This window comes from Crinia signifera, chromosome 3 (assembly GCF_055691185.1).
Source record: "Crinia signifera chromosome 3, ASM5569118v1, whole genome shotgun sequence".
NCBI lineage: Eukaryota > Metazoa > Chordata > Amphibia > Anura > Myobatrachidae > Crinia > Crinia signifera.
The window spans coordinates 339,963,856-339,989,933 of NC_139219.1; the positions used below are offsets into that span (position 1 = coordinate 339,963,856).

Here is a 26,078-nt window from a genome sequence, read left to right on the forward strand (position 1 = left end):
CTCTGGTATCAGGTACTGCTGGGCTAATGCTCTCTGGTATCAGGCACTGCTGGGCTAATGCTCTCTGGTATCAGGTACTGCTGGGCTAATGCTCTCTGGTGAGTTATTGCTCTCTCTGGTATCAGGCACTGCTGGGCTAATGCTCTCTGGTATCAGGCACTGCTGGGCTAATGCTCTCTGGTATCAGGCACTGCTGGGCTAATGCTCTCTGGTATCAGGCACTGCTGAGCTAATGCTCTCTGGTACCAGGCACTGCTGGGCTAATGCTCTCTGGTATCAGGCACTGCTGGGCTAATGCTCTCTGGTATCAGGCACTGCTGGGCTAATGCTCTCTGGTATCAGGCACTGCTGGGCTAATGCTCTCTCTCTCTGGTATCAGGCACTGCTGGGCTAATGCTCTCTGGTATCAGGCACTGCTGGGCTAATGCTCTCTGGTGAGTTATTGCTCTCTCTGGTATCAGGCACTGCTGGGCTAATGCTCTCTGGTATCAGGCACTGCTGGGCTAATGCTCTCTGGTATCAGGCACTGCTGGGCTAATGCTCTCTGGTATCAGGCACTGCTGGGCTAATGCTCTCTGGTATCAGGCACTGCTGGGCTAATGCTCTCTGGTATCAGGCACTGCTGGGCTAATGCTCTCTGGTATCAGGCACTGCTGGGCTAATGCTCTCTGGTATCAGGCACTGCTGGGCTAATGCTCTCTGGTATCAGGCACTGCTGGGCTAATGCTCTCTGGTATCAGGCACTGCTGAGCTAATGCTCTCTGGTATCAGGCACTGCTGGGCTAATGCTCTCTCTCTCTCTCTCTCTGGTATCAGGCACTGCTGGGCTAATGCTCTCTGGTATCAGGCACTGCTGGGCTAATGCTCTCTGGTATCAGGCACTGCTGGGGTAATGCTCTCTGGTATCAGGCACTGCTGGGCTAATGCTCTCTGGTATCAGGCACTGCTGGGCTAATGCTCTCTGGTATCAGGCACTGCTAGGCTAATGCTCTCTGGTATCAGGCACTGCTGGACTAATGCTCTCTGGTATCAGGCACTGCTGGGCTAATGCTCTCTGGTATCAGGCACTGCTGGGCTAATGCTCTCTGGTATCAGGCACTACTGGGCTAATGCTCTCTGGTATCAGGCACTGCTGGGCTAATGCTCTCTGGTATCAGGTACTGCTGGGCTAATGCTCTCTGGTATCAGGCACTGCTGGGCTAATGCTCTCTGGTATCAGGTACTGCTGGGCTAATGCTCTCTGGTATCAGGCACTGCTGGGCTAATGCTCTCTGGTATCAGGCACTGCTGGGCTAATGCTCTCTGGTATCAGGTACTGCTGGGCTAATGCTCTCTGGTATCAGGTACTGCTGGGCTAATGCTCTCTGGTATCAGGCACTGCTGGGCTAATGCTCTCTGGTATCAGGTACTGCTAGGCTAATGCTCTCTGGTATCAGGCACTGCTGGGCTAATGCTCTCTGGTATCAGGTACTGCTGTGCTAATGCTCTCTGGTATCAGGCACTGCTGGGCTAATGCTCTCTGGTATCAGGTACTGCTGGGCTAATGCCATAGCTGCCTACCCTCCTGCATTCTGCAGGAGACTCCCTGAAATAGCAGCAATCTCCCTCTCTCCCGCATTAGTCTAGCAATCTCCCTCATTTCACCTAGCCTACATTACACTGTTACATTTTGGAGGAAAAAAAGAATGAGAGATAGATACATTTACATTGAATCATCAGCACCATTTCCCAGCACTTTACCAAGTATAATAGCTCTTACTAACTGCTTTGGGGCTCATCTACATTTGGATATAAGTCATTTTAAAAGATTCCTCTCAGATGTAGTAGTACACACCCACGATTCTAAGTGCCACGTTTACAATCTCTTTTCACAATCTCTCCATATATTGAACTAGACACACCCTTTGGGTGGAGCATGACACGTCCCCTCAATGGGGCACTGTGCAAAATTCTATTTCCAACCATAATCTCCCTGAAACTAGTTTTCAAAAGTAGGCAAGTATGGCTAATGCTCTCTGGTATCAGGCACTGCTGGGCTAATGCTCTATCAGGTACTGCTGGGCTAATGCTCTCTCTCTCTCTCTCTCTGGTATCAGGCACTGCTGGGCTAATGCTTTCTGGTATCAGGTACTGCTGGGCTAATGCTCTCTGGTATCAGGCACTGCTGGGCTAATGCTCTCTGGTATCAGGCACTGCTGGGCTAATGCTCTCTGGTATCAGGCACTGCTGGGCTAATGCTCTCTGGTATCAGGTACTGCTGGGCTAATGCTCTCTGGTATCAGGCACTGCTGGGCTAATGCTCTCTGGTATCAGGTACTGCTAGGCTAATGCTCTCTGGTATCAGGCACTGCTGGGCTAATGCTCTCTGGTATCAGGCACTGCTGGGCTAATGCTCTCTGGTATCAGGCACTGCTGGGCTAATGCTCTCTGGTATCAGGTACTGCTGGGCTAATGCTCTCTGGTATCAGGCACTGCTGGGCTAATGCTCTATCAGGTACTGCTGGGCTAATGCTCTCTCTCTCTCTCTCTCTCTCTCTCTGGTATCAGGCACTGCTGGGCTAATGCTCTCTGGTATCAGGTACTGCTGGGCTAATGCTCTCTCTCTCTCTCTCTCTGGTATCAGGTACTGCTGGGCTAATGCTCTCTGGTATCAGGTACTGCTGGGCTAATGCTCTCTGGTATCAGGCACTGCTGGGCTAATGCTCTCTCTCTCTCTCTCTCTGGTATCAGGCACTGCTGGGCTAATGCTCTCTGGTATCAGGCACTGCTGGGCTAATGCTCTCTCTCTGGTATCAGGCACTGCTGGGCTAATGCTCTCTGGTATCAGGCACTGCTGGGCTAATGCTCTCTGGTATCAGGTACTGCTGGGCTAATGCTCTCTGGTATCAGGCACTGCTGGGCTAATGGTCTCTCTCTCTCTCTCTGGTATCAGGCACTGCTGGGCTAATGCTCTCTGGTATCAGGCACTGCTGGGCTAATGCTCTCTCTCTCTCTCTCTGGTATCAGGCACTGCTGGGCTAATGCTCTCTGGTATCAGGCACTGCTGGGCTAATGCTCTCTCTCTCTCTCTCTGGTATCAGGCACTGCTGGGCTAATGCTCTCTGGTATCAGGCACTGCTGGGCTAATGCTCTCTCTCTCTCTCTCTGGTATCAGGTACACCGCGGAGCATCGCACACGGTGCAGTAATGGAGGTCCTAATGGCGGTACAAGGGGTCCGGTCTGTGCACAGTCTGCGGATTTGGGCTCTGACGCTCAGCCAGAATGTGGTGTCCGTTCATCTAGCTATTGGTAAGTGGCACCATCACCCCATGAGGGGACCGCGGTGGTGGTGAGAGAGGGGATGTGGTTACACATCAGAGATTACATATGATATTATTATGGGGGCATTAATCAGTTGGGAGGTGCCCGATTAGAGTCACTACTGCCCTCATCCTCTTACAACAAGAATATCTCCCGGTGCTCTCTGACCCCACCTACGGGGAGCAGACGGTGACATATTACAGTATAACCACCCTCAGGGATAGGTGTGACACTGTCCCCTCCCCCACCCCATGTGCTGTATGCTATTAGTATGTGGTGTATTTAGCATGGTCGTGCCAGCGTCCCGTGGTGTATTTAGTGTGGTGGAACGTGGCCATGCCAGTGCCCCATGGTGTATTTCGCGTGGACGTGCCAGCGTCTCGTAGCGTATTTAGTGTGGTGGAACGTGGCCATGCCAGCATCCCGTATTTAGTGTGGTGCATTTAGTGTGGTCGTGCCAGCGTCCCGTGGTGTATTTAGTGTGGTGGAACGTGGCCATGCCAGTGCCCCATGGTGTATTTCGCGTGGACGTGCCAGCGTCCCGTGGCGTATTTAGTGTGGTGGAACGTGGCCATGCCAGTGCCCCATGGTGTTTTTCGCGTGGACGTGCCAGCGTCCCGTGGCGTATTTAGTGTGGTGGAACGTGGCCATGCCAGCATCCCGTATTTAGTGTGGTCGTGCCAGCGTCCCGTGGTGTATTTAGTGTGGTGGAACGTGGCCATGCCAGTGCCCCATGGTGTATGTAGCGTGGACGTGCCAGCGTCCCGTAGCGTATTTAGTGTGGTGGAACGTGGCCATGCCAGTGCCCCATGGTGTATTTAGCGTGCATGTGCCAGCGTCCCGTGGCATATTTAGCGTTCCCGTGCCAGCGTCCCGTGGTGTATTTAGCGTGGCCGTGCCAGCGTCCCGTGGTGTATTTAGCGTGGCCATGCCAGCACCCCGTGGTGTATTTAGCGTGGCCGTGTCAGCGTCCCGTGGCGTATTTAGCGTGGCCGTGCCAGCGTCCCGTGGCGTATTTAGCGTGGCCACGCCAGCGTCCCGTGGCGTATTTAGCGTGGCCATGTCAGCGTCCCGTGGTGTATTTAGCGTGGCCATGTCAGTGTCCTGTGGCGTATTTAGCGTGGCTGTGCCAGCGTCCAGTGGCGTATTTAGCGTGGCTGTGCCAGCGCCCCGTGGTGTATTTAGCGTGGCCATGCCAGCACCCCGTGGTGTATTTAGCGTGGCCGTGTCAGCGTCCCGTGGCGTATTTAGCGTGGCCGTGCCAGCGTCCCGTGGCGTATTTAGCGTGGCTGTGCCAGCGTCCCGTGGCGTATTTAGCGTGGCCATGTCAGCGTCCCGTGGTGTATTTAGCGTGGCCATGTCAGTGTCCTGTGGCGTATTTAGCGTGGCTGTGCCAGCGTCCAGTGGCGTATTTAGCGTGGCTGTGCCAGCGCCCCGTGGCGTATTTAGCGTGGCCGTGCCAGCGTCCCGTGGCGTATTTAGCGTGGCCATGCCAGCGTCCCGTGGCATATTTAGCGTGCCCAGGCCAGCGTCCCGTGGCGTATTTAGCGTGGCTGTGCCAGCGTCCCGTGGTGTATTTAGCGTAGCCATGCCAGCGACCCGTGGTGTATTTAGCGTGGCCGTGTCAGCGTCCCGTGGCGTATTTAGCGTGGCCGTGCCAGCGTCCCGTGGCGTATTTAGGGTGGCCATGCCAGCATCCCGTGGCGTATTTAGCGTGGCCATGTCAGCGTCCCGTGGTGTATTTAGCGTGGCCATGTCAGTGTCCCGTGGCGTATTTAGCGTGGCTGTGCCAGCGTCCCGTGGCGTATTCAGCGTGGCCGTGCCAGTGTCCCGTGGCGTATTTAGCGTGGCTGTGCCAGCGTCCCGTGGCGTATTTAGCGTGGCTGTGCCAGCGTCCCGTGGCGTATTTAGCGTGGCCGTGCCAGCGTCCCGTGGCGTATTTAGCGTGGCTGTGCCAGCGTCCTGTGGCGTATTTAGCGTGGCTGTGCCAGCGTCCCGTGGTGTATTATTCCCCCGCCTGTTTCTGTGTTTCAGTAGAGAAATGCAGAATGTCGGAGATAACCGGGGCGGTCTCTATTACAACGCACTGCCTGTAGTCACATCTGAGCTGTGTACCCCATACTACTGTATGCAGCAGGCATAACTCAGGGCTGGGCAACACCGGCCCTCCAGATGTTAGTGAACTACACATCCCAGGATGCTTTGCATTAGTTTTGCTATGTGGCCATGCTGAAACTGATGCAAGGCATGCTGGGATGTGTAGTTCACTAACATCTGGAGGGCCGGTGTTGCCCAGCCCTGGCATAACTGGACTGTGTATTATATAGGAATAGAACATGACGTTATTAGGTACCAGATGTGGACCTGCGGTGGGAATTAGGCCCATGGTGTATATGACCCTTTGAAGAAGTCAGTGGATGAAACCGGCCTGGTGCTACCTTTTATATATTTTGTATTGGCAAACTTTGTATATACAAATATATCTTAGACCCTACAGTATATTCTTTTAGCAACTTATAATTATTATTTTCTAATCTGCATATGTATGTTGTTTTGCGCTACGCTATTAGAGTAGCTTCAAACGTAGCGTAAGCTGGCGCCCTGAAACTACACAAGTACCGTATCCAGTACTGTTCCTTTTTAGCAATCTGGACAATGAGGAGCTGAAGTCACAAAGCAGGTATGTGACCGGGGGGCAACCAGGGACTGTGATCACCAGATCAGCACAGGGAGTAGATGCAGAGGTGCGGCACTACTGTAAGTCCCCTGCGAGTGTGACAGACTGTAATTATATGACCGGGGAGCAACCAGGGACTGTGATCACCAGATCAGTGCAGGGAGTAGATGCAGAGGTGCGGCACTACTGTAAGTCCCCTGCGAGTGTGACAGACTGTAATTATATGACCGGGGAGCAACCAGGGACTGTGATCACCAGATCAGCGCAGGGAGTAGATGCAGAGGTGCGGCACTACTGTAAGTCCCCTGCGAGTGTGACGGACTGTAATTATGTGACCGGGGAGCAACCAGGGACTGTGATCACCAGATCAGCGCAGGGAGTAGATGCAGAGGTGCGGCACTACTGTAAGTCCCCTGCAAGTGTGACGGACTGTAATTATATGACCAGGGAGCAACCAGGGACTGTGATCACCAGATCAGTGCAGGGAGTAGAGGCAGAGGTGCGGCACTACTGTAAGTCCCCTGCGAGTGTGATGGACTGTAATTATATGACCAGGGAGCAACCAGGGACTGTGACCACCACATCAGTGCAGGGAGTAGATGCAGAGGTGCGGCACTACTGTAAGTCACCTGCGAGTGTGACGGACTGTAATTATATGACCAGGGAGCAACCAGGGACTGTGACCACCACATCAGTGCAGGGAGTAGATGCAGAGGTGCGGCATTACTGTAAGTCACCTGCGAGTGTGACGGACTGTAATTATGTGACCGGGGAGCAACCAGGGACTGTGATCACCAGATCAGCGCAGGGACTAGATGCAGAGGTGCGGCACTACTGCTAGTCACCTGCGAGTGTGACGGACTGTAATTATGTGACCGGGGAGCAACCAGGGACTGTGATCACCACATCAGTGCAGGGAGTAGATGCAGAGGTGCGGCACTACTGTAAGTCCCCTGCGAGTGTGACAGACTGTAATTATATGACCAGGGAGCAACCAGGGACTGTGATCACCACATCAGTGCAGGGAGTAGATGCAGAGGTGCGGCACTACTGCTAGTCACCTGCGAGTGTGACAGACTGTAATTATATGACCAGGGAGAGACCAGGGACTGTGATCACCACATCAGTGCAGGGAGTAGATGCAGAGGTGCGGCACTACTGTAAGTCACCTGCGAGTGTGACGGACTGTAATTATATGACCAGGCAGCCTTCAGGGACTGTGATCACCAGATCAGCGCAGGGAGTAGATGCAGAGGTGCGGCACTACTGTAAGTCCCATGCGACTGTGACGGACTGTAATTATGTGACCGGGGAGCAACCAGGGACTGTGATCACCACATCAGCGCAGGGAGTAGATGCAGAGGTGCGGCACTACTGTAAGTCCCCTGCGAGTGTGACGGACTGTAAATATATGACCGGGGAGCAACCAGGGACTGTGATCACTACATCAGTGCAGGGAGTAGATGCAGAGGTGCGGCACTACTGTAAGTCCCCTGAGAGTGTGACGGACTGTAATTATATGACCAGGGAGCAACCAGGGACTGTGATCACCACATCAGTGCAGGGAGTAGATGCAGAGGTGCGGCACTACTGTAAGTCACCTGCGAGTGTGACGGACTGTAATTATGTGACCGGGGAGCAACCAGGGACTGTGATCACCAGATCAGCGCATGGAGTAGATGCAGAGGTGCGGCACTACTGTAAGTCCCCTGTGAGTGTGACGGACTGTAATTATGTGACCGGGGAGCAACCAGGGACTGTGATCACCACATCAGCACAGGGAGTAGATGCAGAGGTGCGGCACAACTGTAAGTCCCCTGCGAGTGTGACGGACTGTAATTATATGACCGGGGAGCAACCAGGGACTGTGATCACCAGATCAGCGCAGGGAGTAGATGCAGAGGTGTGGCACTACTGTTAGTCACCTGTGAGTGTGACGGACTGTAATTATGTGACCGGGGAGCAACCAGGGACTGTGATCACCAGATCAGCGCAGGGAGTAGATGCAGAGGTGTGGCACTACTGTTAGTCACCTGTGAGTGTGACGGACTGTAATTATGTGACCGGGGAGCAACCAGGGACTGTGATCACCACATCAGTGCAGGGAGTAGATGCAGAGGTGCGGCACTACTGTAAGTCCCCTGCGAGTGTAACGGACTGTAATTATATGACCGGGGAGCAACCAGGGACTGTGATCACCACATCAGCACAGGGAGTAGATGCAGAGGTGCGGCACTACTGTAAGTCCCCTGCGAGTGTGACGGACTGTAATTATGTGACCGGGGAGCGACCAGGGACTGTGATCACCAGATCAGCGCAGGGAGTAGATGCAGAGGTGTGGCACTACTTTAAGTCCCCTGCGAGTGTGATGGACTGTAATTATGTGACCGGGGAGCAACCATGGACTGTGATCACCAGATCAGTGCAGGGAGTAGATGCAGAGGTGCGGCACTACTGTTAGTCACCTGCGAGTGTGACGGACTGTAATTATGTGACCGGGGAGCAACCAGGGACTGTGATCACCAGATCAGCGCAGTGAGTAGATGCAGAGGTGCGGCACTACTGTAAGTCCCCTGTGAGTGTGACGGACTGTAATTATGTGACCGGGGAGCAACCAGGGACTGTGATCACCACATCAATGCAGGGAGTAGATGCAGAGGTGCGGCACTACTGTAAGTCCCCTGCGAGTGTCACGGACTGTAATTATATGACCGGGGAGCAACCAGGGACTATGATCACCAGATCAGTGCAGGGAGTAGATGCAGAGGTGCGGCACTACTGTAAGTCACCTGCGAGTGTGACGGACTGTAATTATATGACCGGGGAGCAACCAGGGACTGTGATCACCAGATCAGTGCAGGGAGTAGATGCAGAGGTGCGGCACTACTGTTAGTCACTTGCGAGTGTGACGGACTGTAATTATATGACCGGGGAGCACCCAGGGACTGTGATCACTACATCAGTGCAGGGAGTAGATGCAGAGGTGCGGCACTACTGCTAGTCACCTGCGAGTGTGACGTACTGTAATTATATGACCAGGGAGCAACCAGGGACTGTGATCACCAGATCAGTGCAGGGAGTAGATGCAGAGGTGCGGCACTACTGTAAGTCCCCTGCGAGTGTGACGGACTGTAATTATATGACCGGGGAGCAACCAGGGACTGTGATCACCACATCAGTGCAGGGAGTAGATGCAGAGGTGCGGCACTACTGTAAGTCACCTGCGAGTGTGACGGACTGTAATTATGTGACCGGGGAGCAACCAGGGACTGTGATCACCAGATCAGTGCAGGGAGTAGATGCAGAGGTGCGGCACTACTGTAAGTCCCCTGCGAGTGTGACGGACTGTAATTATGTGACCGGGGAGCAACCAGGGACTGTGATCACCAGATCAGCGCAGGGAGTAGATGCAGAGGTGCGTCACTACTGTAAGTACCCTGCGAGTGTGACGGACTGTAATTATATGACCGGGGAGCAACCAGGGACTGTGATCACCACATCAGTGCAGGGAGTAGATGCAGAGGTGCGGCATTACTGTAAGTCCCCTGCGAGTGTGACGGACTGTAATTATATGACCAGGGAGCAACCAGGGACTGTGATCACCACATCAGTGCAGTAAGTAGATGCAGAGGTGCGGCACTACTGTTAGTCACATGCGAGTGTGACGGACTGTAATTATATGACCGGGGAGCAACCAGGGACTGTGATCACCACATCAGCGCAGGGAGTAGATGCAGAGGTGCGGCACTACTGTAAGTCCCCTGCGAGTGTCACGGACTGTAATTATATGACCGGGGAGCAACCAGGGACTGTGATCACCAGATCAGCGCAGGGAGTAGATGCAGAGGTGCGGCACTACTGTAAGTCCCCTGCGAGTGGGACAGACTGTAATTATATGACCAGGGAGAGACCAGGGACTGTGATCACCACATCAGCACAGGGAGTAAATGCAGAGGTGCGGCACTACTGTAAGTCCCCTGCGAGTGTGTCGGACTGTAATTATGTGACCGGGGAGCAACCAGGGACTGTGATCACCACATCAGTGCAGGGAGTAGATGCAGAGGTGCGGCACTACTGTAAGTCCCCTGCGAGTGTGACAGACTGTAATTATATGACCAGGGAGAGACCAGGGACTGTGATCACCACATCAGCGCAGGGAGTAGATGCAGAGGTGCGGCACTACTGTAAGTCCCCTGCGAGTGTGACGGACTGTAATTATATGACCAGGGAGAGACCAGGGACTGTGATCACCACATCAGTGCAGGGAGTAGATGCAGAGGTGCGGCACTACTGTAAGTCACCTGCGAGTGTGACGTACTGTAATTATATGACCAGGGAGCAACCAGGGACTGTGATCACCACATCAGTGCAGGGAGTAGATGCAGAGGTGCGGCACTACTGTAAGTCACCTGCGAGTGTGACGGACTGTAATTATGTGACCGGGGAGCAACCAGGGACTGTGATCACCAGATCAGCGCAGTGAGTAGATGCAGAGGTGCGGCACTACTGTAAGTCCCCTGTGAGTGTGACGGACTGTAATTATGTGACCGGGGAGCAACCAGGGACTGTGATCACCAGATCAGCGCAGGGAGTAGATGCAGAGGTGCGGCACTACTGTTAGTCACCTGCGAGTGTGACGGACTGTAATTATATGACCGGGGAGCAACCAGGGACTGTGATCACTACATCAGTGCAGGGAGTAGATGCAGAGGTGCGGCACTACTGTAAGTCCCCTGCGAGTGTGACGGATTGTAATTATATGACCAGGGAGAAACCAGGGACTGTGATCACCAGATCAGTGCAGGGAGTAGATGCAGAGGTGCGGCACTACTGTAAGTCCCCTGCGAGTGTGACGGACTGTATTTATGTGACGGGGAGCAACCAGGGACTGTGATCACCAGATCAGCGCAGGGAGTAGATGCAGAGGTGCAGCACTACTGTAAGTCCCCTGCGAGTGTGACAGACTGTAATTATATGACCAGGGAGCAACCAAAGACTGTGATCACCAGATCAGTGCAGGGAGTAGATGCAGAGGTGCGGCACTACTGTAAGTCCCCTGCGAGTGTGACGGACTGTAATTATATGACCGGGGAGCAACCAGGGACTGTGATCACTACATCAGTGCAGGGAGTAGATGCAGAGGTGCGGCACTACTGTAAGTCCCCTGCGAGTGTGACGGACTGTAATTATATGACCAGGGAGCAACCAGGGACTGTGATCACCAGATCAGTGCAGGGAGTAGATGCAGAGGTGCGGCACTACTGTAAGTCCCCTGCGAGTGTGACAGACTGTAATTATATGACCAGGGAGAGACCAGGGACTGTGATCACCACATCAGCACAGGGAGTAGATGCAGAGGTGCGGCACTACTGTAAGTCCCCTGCGAGTGTGACGGACTGTAATTATGTGACCGGGGAGCAACCAGGGACTGTGATCACCACATCAGTGCAGGAAGTAGATGCAGAGGTGCGGCACTACTGTAAGTCCCCTGCGAGTGTGACAGACTGTAATTATATGACCAGGGAGCAACCAGGGACTGTGATCACCACATCAGCGCAGGGAGTAGAAGCAGAGGTGCGGCACTACTGTAAGTCCCCTGCGAGTGTAACGGACTGTAATTATATGACCAGGGAGCGACCAGGGACTGTGATCACCAGATCAGCGCAGGGAGTAGATGCAGAGGTGCGGCACTACTGTAAGTCCCCTGCGAGTGTGACAGACTGTAATTATATGACCAGGGAGCAACCAGGGACTGTGATCACCAGATCAGCGCAGGGAGTAGATGCAGAGGTGCGGCACTACTGTAAGTCCCCTGCGAGTGTGATGGACTGTAATTATGTGACCGGGGAGCAACCATGGACTGTGATCACCAGATCAGTGCAGGAAGTAGATGCAGAGGTGCGGCACTACTGTAAGTCCCCTGTGAGTGTGATGTACTGTAATTATGTGACCGGGGAGCAACCAGGGACTGTGATCACCAGATCAGCGCAGGGAGTAGATGCAGAGGTGCGGCACTACTGTAAGTCCCCTGCGAGTGTGACAGACTGTAATTATATGACCGGGGAGCAACCAGGGACTGTGATCACCACATCAGTGCAGGGAGTAGATGCAGAGGTGCGGCACTACTGTTAGTCACCTGCGAGTGTGACGGACTGTAATTATGTGACCGGGGAGCAACCAGGGACTGTGATCACCACATCAGTGCAGGGAGTAGATGCAGAGGTGCGGCACTACTGTAAGTCCCCTGCGAGTGTCACGGACTGTAATTATATGACCGGGGAGCAACCAGGGACTGTGATCACCAGATCAGTGCAGGGAGTAGATGCAGAGGTGCGGCACTACTGTTAGTCACCTGCGAGTGTGACGGACTGTAATTATATGACCGGGGAGCACCCAGGGACTGTGATCACTACATCAGTGCAGGGAGTAGATGCAGAGGTGCGGCACTACTGCTAGTCACCTGCGAGTGTGACGTACTGTAATTATATGACCAGGGAGCAACCAGGGACTGTGATCACCAGATCAGTGCAGGGAGTAGATGCAGAGGTGCAGCACTACTGTAAGTCCCCTGCGAGTGTGACAGACTGTAATTATATGACCAGGGAGAGACCAGGGACTGTGATCACCACATCAGCACAGGGAGTAAATGCAGAGGTGCGGCACTACTGTAACTACTGTAAGTCCCCTGCGAGTGTGTCGGACTGTAATTATGTGACCGGGGAGCAACCAGGGACTGTGATCACCACATCAGTGCAGGGAGTAGATGCAGAGGTGCGGCACTACTGTAAGTCCCCTGCGAGTGTGACAGACTGTAATTATATGACCAGGGAGCAACCAGGGACTGTGATCACCACATCAGTGCAGGGAGTAGATGCAGAGGTGCGGCACTACTGCTAGTCACCTGCGAGTGTGACAGACTGTAATTATATGACCAGGGAGAGACCAGGGACTGTGATCACCACATCAGTGCAGGGAGTAGATGCAGAGGTGCGGCACTACTGTAAGTCACCTGCGAGTGTGACGGACTGTAATTATATGACCAGGCAGCCTTCAGGGACTGTGATCACCAGATCAGCGCAGGGAGTAGATGCAGAGGTGCGGCACTACTGTAAGTCCCATGCGACTGTGACGGACTGTAATTATGTGACCGGGGAGCAACCAGGGACTGTGATCACCACATCAGCGCAGGGAGTAGATGCAGAGGTGCGGCACTACTGTAAGTCCCCTGCGAGTGTGACGGACTGTAAATATATGACCGGGGAGCAACCAGGGACTGTGATCACTACATCAGTGCAGGGAGTAGATGCAGAGGTGCGGCACTACTGTAAGTCCCCTGAGAGTGTGACGGACTGTAATTATATGACCAGGGAGCAACCAGGGACTGTGATCACCACATCAGTGCAGGGAGTAGATGCAGAGGTGCGGCACTACTGTAAGTCACCTGCGAGTGTGACGGACTGTAATTATGTGACCGGGGAGCAACCAGGGACTGTGATCACCAGATCAGCGCATGGAGTAGATGCAGAGGTGCGGCACTACTGTAAGTCCCCTGTGAGTGTGACGGACTGTAATTATGTGACCGGGGAGCAACCAGGGACTGTGATCACCACATCAGCACAGGGAGTAGATGCAGAGGTGCGGCACAACTGTAAGTCCCCTGCGAGTGTGACGGACTGTAATTATATGACCGGGGAGCAACCAGGGACTGTGATCACCAGATCAGCGCAGGGAGTAGATGCAGAGGTGTGGCACTACTGTTAGTCACCTGTGAGTGTGACGGACTGTAATTATGTGACCGGGGAGCAACCAGGGACTGTGATCACCAGATCAGCGCAGGGAGTAGATGCAGAGGTGCGGCACTACTGTTAGTCACCTGCGAGTGTGACGGACTGTAATTATGTGACCGGGGAGCAACCAGGGACTGTGATCACCAGATCAGCGCAGTGAGTAGATGCAGAGGTGCGGCACTACTGTAAGTCCCCTGTGAGTGTGACGGACTGTAATTATGTGACCGGGGAGCAACCAGGGACTGTGATCACCACATCAATGCAGGGAGTAGATGCAGAGGTGCGGCACTACTGTAAGTCCCCTGCGAGTGTCACGGACTGTAATTATATGACCGGGGAGCAACCAGGGACTGTGATCACCAGATCAGTGCAGGGAGTAGATGCAGAGGTGCGGCACTACTGTAAGTCACCTGCGAGTGTGACGGACTGTAATTATATGACCGGGGAGCAACCAGGGACTGTGATCACCAGATCAGTGCAGGGAGTAGATGCAGAGGTGCGGCACTACTGTTAGTCACTTGCGAGTGTGACGGACTGTAATTATATGACCGGGGAGCACCCAGGGACTGTGATCACTACATCAGTGCAGGGAGTAGATGCAGAGGTGCGGCACTACTGCTAGTCACCTGCGAGTGTGACGTACTGTAATTATATGACCAGGGAGCAACCAGGGACTGTGATCACCAGATCAGTGCAGGGAGTAGATGCAGAGGTGCGGCACTACTGTAAGTCCCCTGCGAGTGTGACGGACTGTAATTATATGACCGGGGAGCAACCAGGGACTGTGATCACCACATCAGTGCAGGGAGTAGATGCAGAGGTGCGGCACTACTGTAAGTCACCTGCGAGTGTGACGGACTGTAATTATGTGACCGGGGAGCAACCAGGGACTGTGATCACCAGATCAGTGCAGGGAGTAGATGCAGAGGTGCGGCACTACTGTAAGTCCCCTGCGAGTGTGACGGACTGTAATTATGTGACCGGGGAGCAACCAGGGACTGTGATCACCAGATCAGCGCAGGGAGTAGATGCAGAGGTGCGTCACTACTGTAAGTACCCTGCGAGTGTGACGGACTGTAATTATATGACCGGGGAGCAACCAGGGACTGTGATCACCACATCAGTGCAGGGAGTAGATGCAGAGGTGCGGCATTACTGTAAGTCCCCTGCGAGTGTGACGGACTGTAATTATATGACCAGGGAGCAACCAGGGACTGTGATCACCAGATCAGTGCAGGGAGTAGATGCAGAGGTGCAGCACTACTGTTAGTCACCTGCGAGTGTGACGGACTGTAATTATATGACCGGGGAGCAACCAGGGACTGTGATCACCACATCAGCGCAGGGAGTAGATGCAGAGGTGCGGCACTACTGTAAGTCCCCTGCGAGTGTCACGGACTGTAATTATATGACCGGGGAGCAACCAGGGACTGTGATCACCAGATCAGCGCAGGGAGTAGATGCAGAGGTGCGGCACTACTGTAAGTCCCCTGCGAGTGGGACAGACTGTAATTATATGACCAGGGAGAGACCAGGGACTGTGATCACCACATCAGCACAGGGAGTAAATGCAGAGGTGCGGCACTACTGTAAGTCCCCTGCGAGTGTGTCGGACTGTAATTATGTGACCGGGGAGCAACCAGGGACTGTGATCACCACATCAGTGCAGGGAGTAGATGCAGAGGTGCGGCACTACTGTAAGTCCCCTGCGAGTGTGACAGACTGTAATTATATGACCAGGGAGAGACCAGGGACTGTGATCACCACATCAGCGCAGGGAGTAGATGCAGAGGTGCGGCACTACTGTAAGTCCCCTGCGAGTGTGACGGACTGTAATTATATGACCAGGGAGAGACCAGGGACTGTGATCACCACATCAGTGCAGGGAGTAGATGCAGAGGTGCGGCACTACTGTAAGTCACCTGCGAGTGTGACGTACTGTAATTATATGACCAGGGAGCAACCAGGGACTGTGATCACCACATCAGTGCAGGGAGTAGATGCAGAGGTGCGGCACTACTGTAAGTCACCTGCGAGTGTGACGGACTGTAATTATGTGACCGGGGAGCAACCAGGGACTGTGATCACCAGATCAGCGCAGTGAGTAGATGCAGAGGTGCGGCACTACTGTAAGTCCCCTGTGAGTGTGACGGACTGTAATTATGTGACCGGGGAGCAACCAGGGACTGTGATCACCAGATCAGCGCAGGGAGTAGATGCAGAGGTGCGGCACTACTGTTAGTCACCTGCGAGTGTGACGGACTGTAATTATATGACCGGGGAGCAACCAGGGACTGTGATCACTACATCAGTGCAGGGAGTAGATGCAGAGGTGCGGCACTACTGTAAGTCCCCTGCGAGTGTGACGGATTGTAATTATATGACCAGGGAGCAACCAGGGACTGTGATCACCAGATCAGTGCAGGGAGTAGATGCAGAGGTGCGGCACTACTGTAAGTCCCCTGCGAGTGTGACGGACTGTATTTATGTGACGGGGAGCAACCAGGGACTGTGATCACCAGATCAGCGCAGGGAGTAGATGCAGAGGTGCAGCACTACTGTAAGTCCCCTGCGAGTGTGACAGACTGTAATTATATGACCAGGGAGCAACCAAAGACTGTGATCACCAGATCAGTGCAGGGAGTAGATGCAGAGGTGCGGCACTACTGTAAGTCCCCTGCGAGTGTGACGGACTGTAATTATATGACCGGGGAGCAACCAGGGACTGTGATCACTACATCAGTGCAGGGAGTAGATGCAGAGGTGCGGCACTACTGTAAGTCCCCTGCGAGTGTGACGGACTGTAATTATATGACCAGGGAGCAACCAGGGACTGTGATCACCAGATCAGTGCAGGGAGTAGATGCAGAGGTGCGGCACTACTGTAAGTCCCCTGCGAGTGTGACAGACTGTAATTATATGACCAGGGAGAGACCAGGGACTGTGATCACCACATCAGCACAGGGAGTAGATGCAGAGGTGCGGCACTACTGTAAGTCCCCTGCGAGTGTGACGGACTGTAATTATGTGACCGGGGAGCAACCAGGGACTGTGATCACCACATCAGTGCAGGGAGTAGATGCAGAGGTGCGGCACTACTGTAAGTCCCCTGCGAGTGTGACAGACTGTAATTATATGACCAGGGAGCAACCAGGGACTGTGATCACCACATCAGCGCAGGGAGTAGAAGCAGAGGTGCGGCACTACTGTAAGTCCCCTGCGAGTGTAACGGACTGTAATTATATGACCAGGGAGCGACCAGGGACTGTGATCACCAGATCAGCGCAGGGAGTAGATGCAGAGGTGCGGCACTACTGTAAGTCCCCTGCGAGTGTGACAGACTGTAATTATATGACCAGGGAGCAACCAGGGACTGTGATCACCAGATCAGCGCAGGGAGTAGATGCAGAGGTGCGGCACTACTGTAAGTCCCCTGCGAGTGTGATGGACTGTAATTATGTGACCGGGGAGCAACCATGGACTGTGATCACCAGATCAGTGCAGGGAGTAGATGCAGAGGTGCGGCACTACTGTAAGTCCCCTGTGAGTGTGATGTACTGTAATTATGTGACCGGGGAGCAACCAGGGACTGTGATCACCAGATCAGCGCAGGGAGTAGATGCAGAGGTGCGGCACTACTGTAAGTCCCCTGCGAGTGTGACAGACTGTAATTATATGACCGGGGAGCAACCAGGGACTGTGATCACCACATCAGTGCAGGGAGTAGATGCAGAGGTGCGGCACTACTGTTAGTCACCTGCGAGTGTGACGGACTGTAATTATGTGACCGGGGAGCAACCAGGGACTGTGATCACCACATCAGTGCAGGGAGTAGATGCAGAGGTGCGGCACTACTGTAAGTCCCCTGCGAGTGTCACGGACTGTAATTATATGACCGGGGAGCAACCAGGGACTGTGATCACCAGATCAGTGCAGGGAGTAGATGCAGAGGTGCGGCACTACTGTTAGTCACCTGCGAGTGTGACGGACTGTAATTATATGACCGGGGAGCACCCAGGGACTGTGATCACTACATCAGTGCAGGGAGTAGATGCAGAGGTGCGGCACTACTGCTAGTCACCTGCGAGTGTGACGTACTGTAATTATATGACCAGGGAGCAACCAGGGACTGTGATCACCAGATCAGTGCAGGGAGTAGATGCAGAGGTGCAGCACTACTGTAAGTCCCCTGCGAGTGTGACAGACTGTAATTATATGACCAGGGAGAGACCAGGGACTGTGATCACCACATCAGGACAGGGAGTAGATGCAGAGGTGCGGCACTACTGTAAGTCGCCTGCGAGTGTGACGGACTGTAATTATATGACCAGGGAGAGACCAGGGACTGTGATCACCACATCAGGACAGGGAGTAGATGCAGAGGTGCGGCACTACTGTAAGTCCCCTGCGAGTGTGACGGACTGTAATTATATGACCGGGGAGCAACCAGGGACTGTGATCACCACATCAGGACAGGGAGTAGATGCAGAGGTGCGGCACTACTGTAAGTCCCCTGCGAGTGTGACGGACTGTAATTATGTGACCGGGGAGCAACCAGGGACTGTGATCACCACATCAGTGCAGGGAGTAGATGCAGAGGTGCGGCACTACTGTAAGTCCCCTGCGAGTGTGACAGACTGTAATTATATGACCGGGGAGCAACCAGGGACTGTGATCACCACATCAGCGCAGGGAGTAGATGCAGAGGTGTGGCACTACTGTAAGTCCCCTGCGAGTGTGACGGACTGTAATTATGTGACCGGGGAGCAACCAGGGACTGTGATCACCAGATCAGCGCAGGGAGTAGATGCAGAGGTGCGGCACTACTGTAAGTCCCCTGCGAGTGTGACGGACTGTAATTATGTGACCGGGGAGCAACCAGGGACTGTGATCACCAGATCAGCGCAGGGAGTAGATGCAGAGGTGCGGCACTACTGTTAGTCACCTGCGAGTGTGACGGACTGTAATTATATGACCGGGGAGCAACCAGGGACTGTGATCACTACATCAGTGCAGGGAGTAGATGCAGAGGTGCGGCACTACTGTTAGTCACCTACGAGTGTGACGGACTGTAAATATATGACCAGGGAGCAACCAGGGACTGTGATCACCAGATCAGCGCAGGGAGTAGATGCAGAGGTGCGGCACTACTGTAAGTCCCCTGCGAGTGTGACGGACTGTAATTATATGACCAGGGAGCAACCAGGGACTGTGATCACCAGATCAGTGCAGGGAGTAGATGCAGAGGTGCGGCACTACTGTAAGTCCCCTGCGAGTGTGACGGACTGTAATTATGTGACCGGGGAGCAACCAGGGACTGTGATCACCAGATCAGCGCAGGGAGTAGATGCAGAGGTGCGGCACTACTGTTAGTCACCTGCGAGTGTGATGGACTGTAATTATATGACCGGGGAGCAACCAGGGACTGTGATCACCAGATCAGTGCAGGGAGTAGATGCAGAGGTGCGGCACTACTGTAAGTCCCCTGCGAGTGTCACGGACTGTAATTATATGACCGGGGAGCAACCAGGGACTGTGATCACCACATCAGTGCAGGGAGTAGATGCAGAGGTGCGGCACTACTGTAAGTCACCTGCGAGTGTGACGGACTGTAATTATGTGACGGGGAGCAACCAGGGACTGTGATCACCAGATCAGCGCAGGGAGTAGATGCAGAGGTGCGGCACTACTGTTAGTCACCTGCGAGTGTGACGGACTGTATTTATGTGACCGGGGAGCAACCAGGGACTGTGATCACTAGATCAGCGCAGGGAGTAGATGCAGAGATGCGGCACTACTGCTAGTCACCTGCGAGTGTGACAGACTGTAATTATATGACCAGGGAGCAACCAGGGACTGTGATCACCACATCAGTGCAGGGAGTAGATGCAGAGGTGCGGCACTACTGTAAGTCCCCTGCGAGTGTGACGGACTGTAATTATATGACCAGGGAGCAACCAGGGACTGTGATCACCAGATCAGTGCAGGGAGTAGATGCAGAGGTGCGGCACTACTGTAAGTCCCCTGCGAGTGTGACAGACTGTAATTATATGACCAGGGAGCAACCAGGGACTGTGATCACCACATCAGTGCAGGGAGTAGATGCAGAGGTGCGGCACTACTGTAAGTCCCCTGCGAGTGTCACGGACTGTAATTATATGACCGGGGAGCAACCAGGGACTGTGATCACCAGATCAGTGCAGGGAGTAGATGCAGAGGTGCGGCACTACTGTTAGTCACCTGCGAGTGTGACGGACTGTAATTATATGACCGGGGAGCACCCAGGGACTGTGATCACTACATCAGTGCAGGGAGTAGATGCAGAGGTGCGGCACTACTGCTAGTCACCTGCGAGTGTGACGTACTGTAATTATATGACCAGGGAGCAACCAGGGACTGTGATCACCAGATCAGTGCAGGGAGTAGATGCAGAGGTGCAGCACTACTGTAAGTCCCCTGCGAGTGTGACAGACTGTAATTATATGACCAGGGAGAGACCAGGGACTGTGATCACCACATCAGGACAGGGAGTAGATGCAGAGGTGCGGCACTACTGTAAGTCGCCTGCGAGTGTGACGGACTGTAATTATATGACCAGGGAGAGACCAGGGACTGTGATCACCACATCAGGACAGGGAGTAGATGCAGAGGTGCGGCACTACTGTAAGTCCCCTGCGAGTGTGACGGACTGTAATTATATGACCGGGGAGCAACCAGGGACTGTGATCACCACATCAGGACAGGGAGTAGATGCAGAGGTGCGGCACTACTGTAAGTCCCCTGCGAGTGTGACGGACTGTAATTATGTGACCGGGGAGCAACCAGGGACTGTGATCACCACATCAGTGCAGGGAGTAGATGCAGAGGTGCGGCACTACTGTAAGTCCCCTGCGAGTGTGACAGACTGTAATTATATGACCGGGGAGCAACCAGGGACTGTGATCACCACATCAGCGCAGGGAGTAGATGCAGAGGTGTGGCACTACTGTAAGTCCCCTGCGAGTGTGACGGACTGTAATTATGTGACCGGGGAGCAACCAGGGACTGTGATCACCAGATCAGCGCAGGGAGTAGATGCAGAGGTGCGGCACTACTGTAAGTCCCCTGCGAGTGTGACGGACTGTAATTATGTGACCGGGGAGCAACCAGGGACTGTGATCACCAGATCAGCGCAGGGAGTAGATGCAGAGGTGCGGCACTACTGTTAGTCACCTGCGAGTGTGACGGACTGTAATTATATGACCGGGGAGCAACCAGGGACTGTGATCACTACATCAGTGCAGGGAGTAGATGCAGAGGTGCGGCACTACTGTTAGTCACCTACGAGTGTGACGGACTGTAAATATATGACCAGGGAGCAACCAGGGACTGTGATCACCAGATCAGCGCAGGGAGTAGATGCAGAGGTGCGGCACTACTGTAAGTCCCCTGCGAGTGTGACGGACTGTAATTATATGACCAGGGAGCAACCAGGGACTGTGATCACCAGATCAGTGCAGGGAGTAGATGCAGAGGTGCGGCACTACTGTTAGTCACCTGCGAGTGTGACGGACTGTAAATATATGACCAGGGAGCAACCAGGGACTGTGATCACCAGATCAGCGCAGGGAGTAGATGCAGAGGTGCGGCACTACTGTAAGTCCCCTGCGAGTGTGACGGACTGTAAATATATGACCAGGGAGCAACCAGGGACTGTGATCACCAGATCAGCGCAGGGAGTAGATGCAGAGGTGCGGCACTACTGTTAGTCACCTGCGAGTGTGACGGACTGTAAATATATGACCAGGGAGCAACCAGGGACTGTGATCACCACATCAGTGCAGGGAGTAGATGCAGAGGTGCGGCACTACTGTAAGTCACCTGCGAGTGTGACAGACTGTAATTATGTGACGGGGAGCAACCAGGGACTGTGATCACCAGATCAGCGCAGGGAGTAGATGCAGAGGTGCGGCACTACTGTTAGTCACCTGCGAGTGTGACGGACTGTATTTATGTGACCGGGGAGCAACCAGGGACTGTGATCACTAGATCAGCGCAGGGAGTAGATGCAGAGATGCGGCACTACTGCTAGTCACCTGCGAGTGTGACAGACTGTAATTATATGACCAGGGAGCAACCAGGGACTGTGATCACCACATCAGTGCAGGGAGTAGATGCAGAGGTGCGGCACTACTGTAAGTCCCCTGCGAGTGTGACGGACTGTAATTATATGACCAGGGAGCAACCAGGGACTGTGATCACCAGATCAGTGCAGGGAGTAGATGCAGAGGTGCGGCACTACTGTAAGTCCCCTGCGAGTGTGACAGACTGTAATTATATGACCAGGGAGCAACCAGGGACTGTGATCACCACATCAGTACAGGGAGTAGATGCAGAGGTGCGGCACTACTGTCAGTCACCTGCGAGTGTGACGGACTGTAATTATATGACCGGGGAGCAACCAGGGACTGTGATCACCACATCAGTGCAGGGAGTAGATGCAGAGGTGCGGCACTACTGTAAGTCCCCTGCGAGTGTCACGGACTGTAATTATATGACCGGGGAGCAACCAGGGACTGTGATCACCAGATCAGTGCAGGGAGTAGATGCAGAGGTGCGGCACTACTGTCAGTCACCTGCGAGTGTGACGGACTGTAATTATATGACCAGGGAGCAACCAGGGACTGTGATCACCAGATCAGCGCAGGGAGTAGATTTCAGAGGTGCGGCACTACAGTTAGTCACCTGCGAGTGTGACAGACTGTAATTATATGACCAGGGAGCGACCAGGGACTGTGATCACCAGATCCGCGCAGGGAGTAGATGCAGAGGTGCGGCACTACTGTAAGTCCCCTGCGAGTGTGACGGACTGTAATTATGTGACCGGGGAGCAACCAGGGACTGTGATCACCAGATCAGTGCAGGGAGTAGATGCAGAGGTGCGGCACTACTGTAAGTCCCCTGCGAGTGTGATGGACTGTAATTATGTGACCGGGGAGCAACCAGGGACTGTGATTACCAGATCAGTGCAGGGAGTAGATGCAGAGGTGCGGCACTACTGTTAGTCACCTGCGAGTGTGACAGACTGTAATTATATGACCAGGGAGCGACCAGGGACTGTGATCACCAGATCCGCGCAGGGAGTAGATGCAGAGGTGCGGCACTACAGTAAGTCCCCTGCGAGTGTGACGGACTGTGATTATATGACCGGGGAGCAACCAGGGACTGTGATCACCAGATCAGCGCAGGGAGTAGATGCAGAGGTGCGGCACTACTGTAAGTCCCCTGCGAGTGTGATGGACTGTGATTATATGACCGGGGAGCAACCAGGGACTGTGATCACCAGATCAGCGCAGGGAGTAGATGCAGAGGTGCGGCACTACTGTATGTCCCATGCGAGTGTTACGGACTATTATTATGTGACCGGGGAGCAACCAGGGACTGTGATCACCACATCAGCGCAGGGAGTAGATGCAGAGGTGCGGCACTACTGTTAGTCACCTGCGAGTGTGACGGACTGTAATTATATGACTGGGGAGCAACCAGGGACTGTGATCACCAGATCAGTGCAGGGAGTAGATGCAGAGGTGCGGCACTACTGTAAGTCCCCTGCGAGTGTGACGGACTGTAAATATATGACCAGGGAGCAACCAGGGACTGTGATCACCAGATCAGTGCAGGGAGTAGATGCAGAGGTGCGGCACTACTGTAAGTCCCATGCGAGTGTTACGGACTATTATTATGTGACCGGGGAGCAACCAGGGACAGTGATCACCACATCAGCGCAGGGAGTAGATGCAGAGGTGCGGCACAACTGTAAGTCCCCTGCGAGTGTGACGGACTGTAATTATATGACCAGGGAGCAACCAGGGACTGTGATCACCAGATCAGCACAGGGAGTAGATGCAGAGGTGCTGCACTACTGTAAGTCCCCTGCGAGTGTGACGGACTGTAATTATATGACCAGGGAGCAACCAGGGACTGTGATCACCAGATCAGCGCAGGGAGTAGATGTGGAGGTGCGGCACTACTGTAAGTCCCCTGCGAGTGTGACGGACTGTATGTGACGGGGAGCAACCAGGGACTGTGATCACCAGATCAGTGCAGGGAGTAGATGCAGAGGTGCGGTACTACTGTTAGTCACCTGCGAGTGTGACGGACTGTAAATATATGACCGGGGAGCAACCAGGGACTGTGATCACCAGATCAGTGCAGGGAGTAGATGCAGAGGTGCGGCACTACTGTTAGTCACCTGCGAGTGTGACGGACTGTAATTATATGACCAGGGAGCAACCAGGGACTGTGATCACCAGATCAGCGCAGGGAGTAGATGTGGAGGTGCGGCACTACTGTAAGTCCCCTGCGAGTGTGACGGACTGTAATTATGTGACGGGGAGCAACCAGGGACTGTGATCACCAGATCAGTGCAGGGAGTAGATGCAGAGGTGCGGCACTACTGTAAGTCACCTGCGAGTGTGACGGACTGTAAATATATGACCGGGGAGCAACCAGGGACTGTGATCACCAGATCAGTGCAGGGAGTAGATGCAGAGGTGCGGCACTACTGTAAGTCACCTGCGAGTGTGACGGACTGTAAGTATGTGACCAGGGAGCGACCAGGGACTGTGATCACCAGATCAGTGCAAGGAGTAGATGCAGAGGTGCGGCACTACTGTAAGTCCCCTGCGAGTGTGACGGACTGTAATTATGTGACCAGGGAGCGACCAGGGACTGTGATCACCAGATCAGTGCAGGGAGTAGATGCAGAGGTGCGGCACTACTGTTAGTCACCTGCGAGTGTGACGGACTGTAAATATATGACCGGGGAGCAACCAGGGACTGTGATCACCAGATCAGTGCAGGGAGTAGATGCAGAGGTGCGGCATTACTGTAAGTACCCTGCGAGTGTGACGGACTGTAATTATATGACCGGGGAGCAACCAGGGACTGTGATCACCACATCAGCGCAGGGAGTAGATGCAGAGGTGCGGCACTACTGTTAGTCACCTGCGAGTGTGACGGACTGTAAATATATGACCGGGGAGCAACCAGGGACTGTGATCACCACATCAGCGCAGGGAGTAGATGCAGAGGTGCGGCACTACTGTAAGTCACCTGCGAGTGTGACGGACTGTAAGTATGTGACCAGGGAGCGACCAGGGACTGTGATCACCAGATCAGTGCAGGGAGTAGATGCAGAGGTGCGGCACTACTATTAGTCACCTGCGAGTGTGACGGACTGTAATTATATGACCGGGGAGCGACCAGGGACTGTGATCACCAGATCAGCACAGGGAGTAGATGCAGAGGTGCGGCACTACTGTAAGTCACCTGCGAGTGTGACGGACTGTAATTATATGACCGGGGAGCAACCAGGGACTGTGATCACCAGATCAGTGCAGGGAGTAGATGCAGAGGTGCGGCACTACTGTAAGTCCCCTGCGAGTGTGACGGACTGTAATTATGTGACCAGGGAGCAACCAGGGACTGTGATCACCACATCAGTACAGGGAGTAGATGCAGAGGTGCGGCATTATGTGACCAGGGAAGCACTGCAGGAAAGGAACAGCCAAGCAAGCACCCTTGAAGGGGAGGGTCAGAGTCAGGGCTCATCACTCCTCTGCCCCTTGGAGTACGACACCTCATTACCCAGCACTGTACCAGCGAGATAAGGGGAGGACACACCTGGAGGAGGGAGGGGGATGCCAGCAGTACTGTTGTACGTGTCATTCCATCAGTCCCTATGCCAGCCACGTTGGGAAAGCCTGCTGAGCTGGAGAAGATGGAAGGTCTCCCAGGTGAGGCCATCATTTGTTTAAGGGACTGGGGGTGTCAGGATGCGGTTACACCCTGCAGCCATTATGTGCAGGAGAATCCCCCGGACCACTGCCTACCTCTGAGGGCAGGGGGGTGCAGAGTGTTCTCAGGCTCTTGGCGGGTGGGTGAGAAGGATCCCACAGGCAAGGCCCTTCAATCATTGTATAAGGGTGCTGAAGAGGATATAGAACAAGGGGTGAGTTTTGTAACGGCTCTTGAGGGGGGAGCAGCATTGTTGTTACCCACCGCTCCTCTGCAGCCAACATCAGCGCTGTTGTTAAGAGCAGAATCCACAGCCAGTTTCCCAGATGCTGGTCTGCGCGCGCAGATCAAGCCAATCCCGTGGCACCAGCAGTGATGGGAGGGCGCTCAACAAAAAAGGAGGGGAGGGGCAATTCTCACATGAAGATCACAACCCCAGTACCTAGGATACTTGAGGTTGTGTTAAGATCTGTGAACTGCTGCACCCAGGAGGGCCAGGTATAAACAATACACCGGGACATTGGGTAGCTGTGGT

The 26,078-nt window shown here is 53.9% G+C and overlaps 1 protein-coding gene across 1 annotated transcript in view; it reads left to right on the forward strand.

The window, feature by feature from the left end:
• SLC30A3 (solute carrier family 30 member 3) overlaps positions 1-26,078 on the forward strand; it is a 92,288-nt gene that overhangs the window by 58,954 nt on the left and 7,256 nt on the right. The window contains exon 7 of the mRNA XM_083174842.1: positions 3,155-3,289. Within this exon, the coding sequence (XP_083030968.1) occupies positions 3,155-3,289 (135 nt within the window). The remainder of the gene's footprint in view (positions 1-3,154; positions 3,290-26,078) is intronic.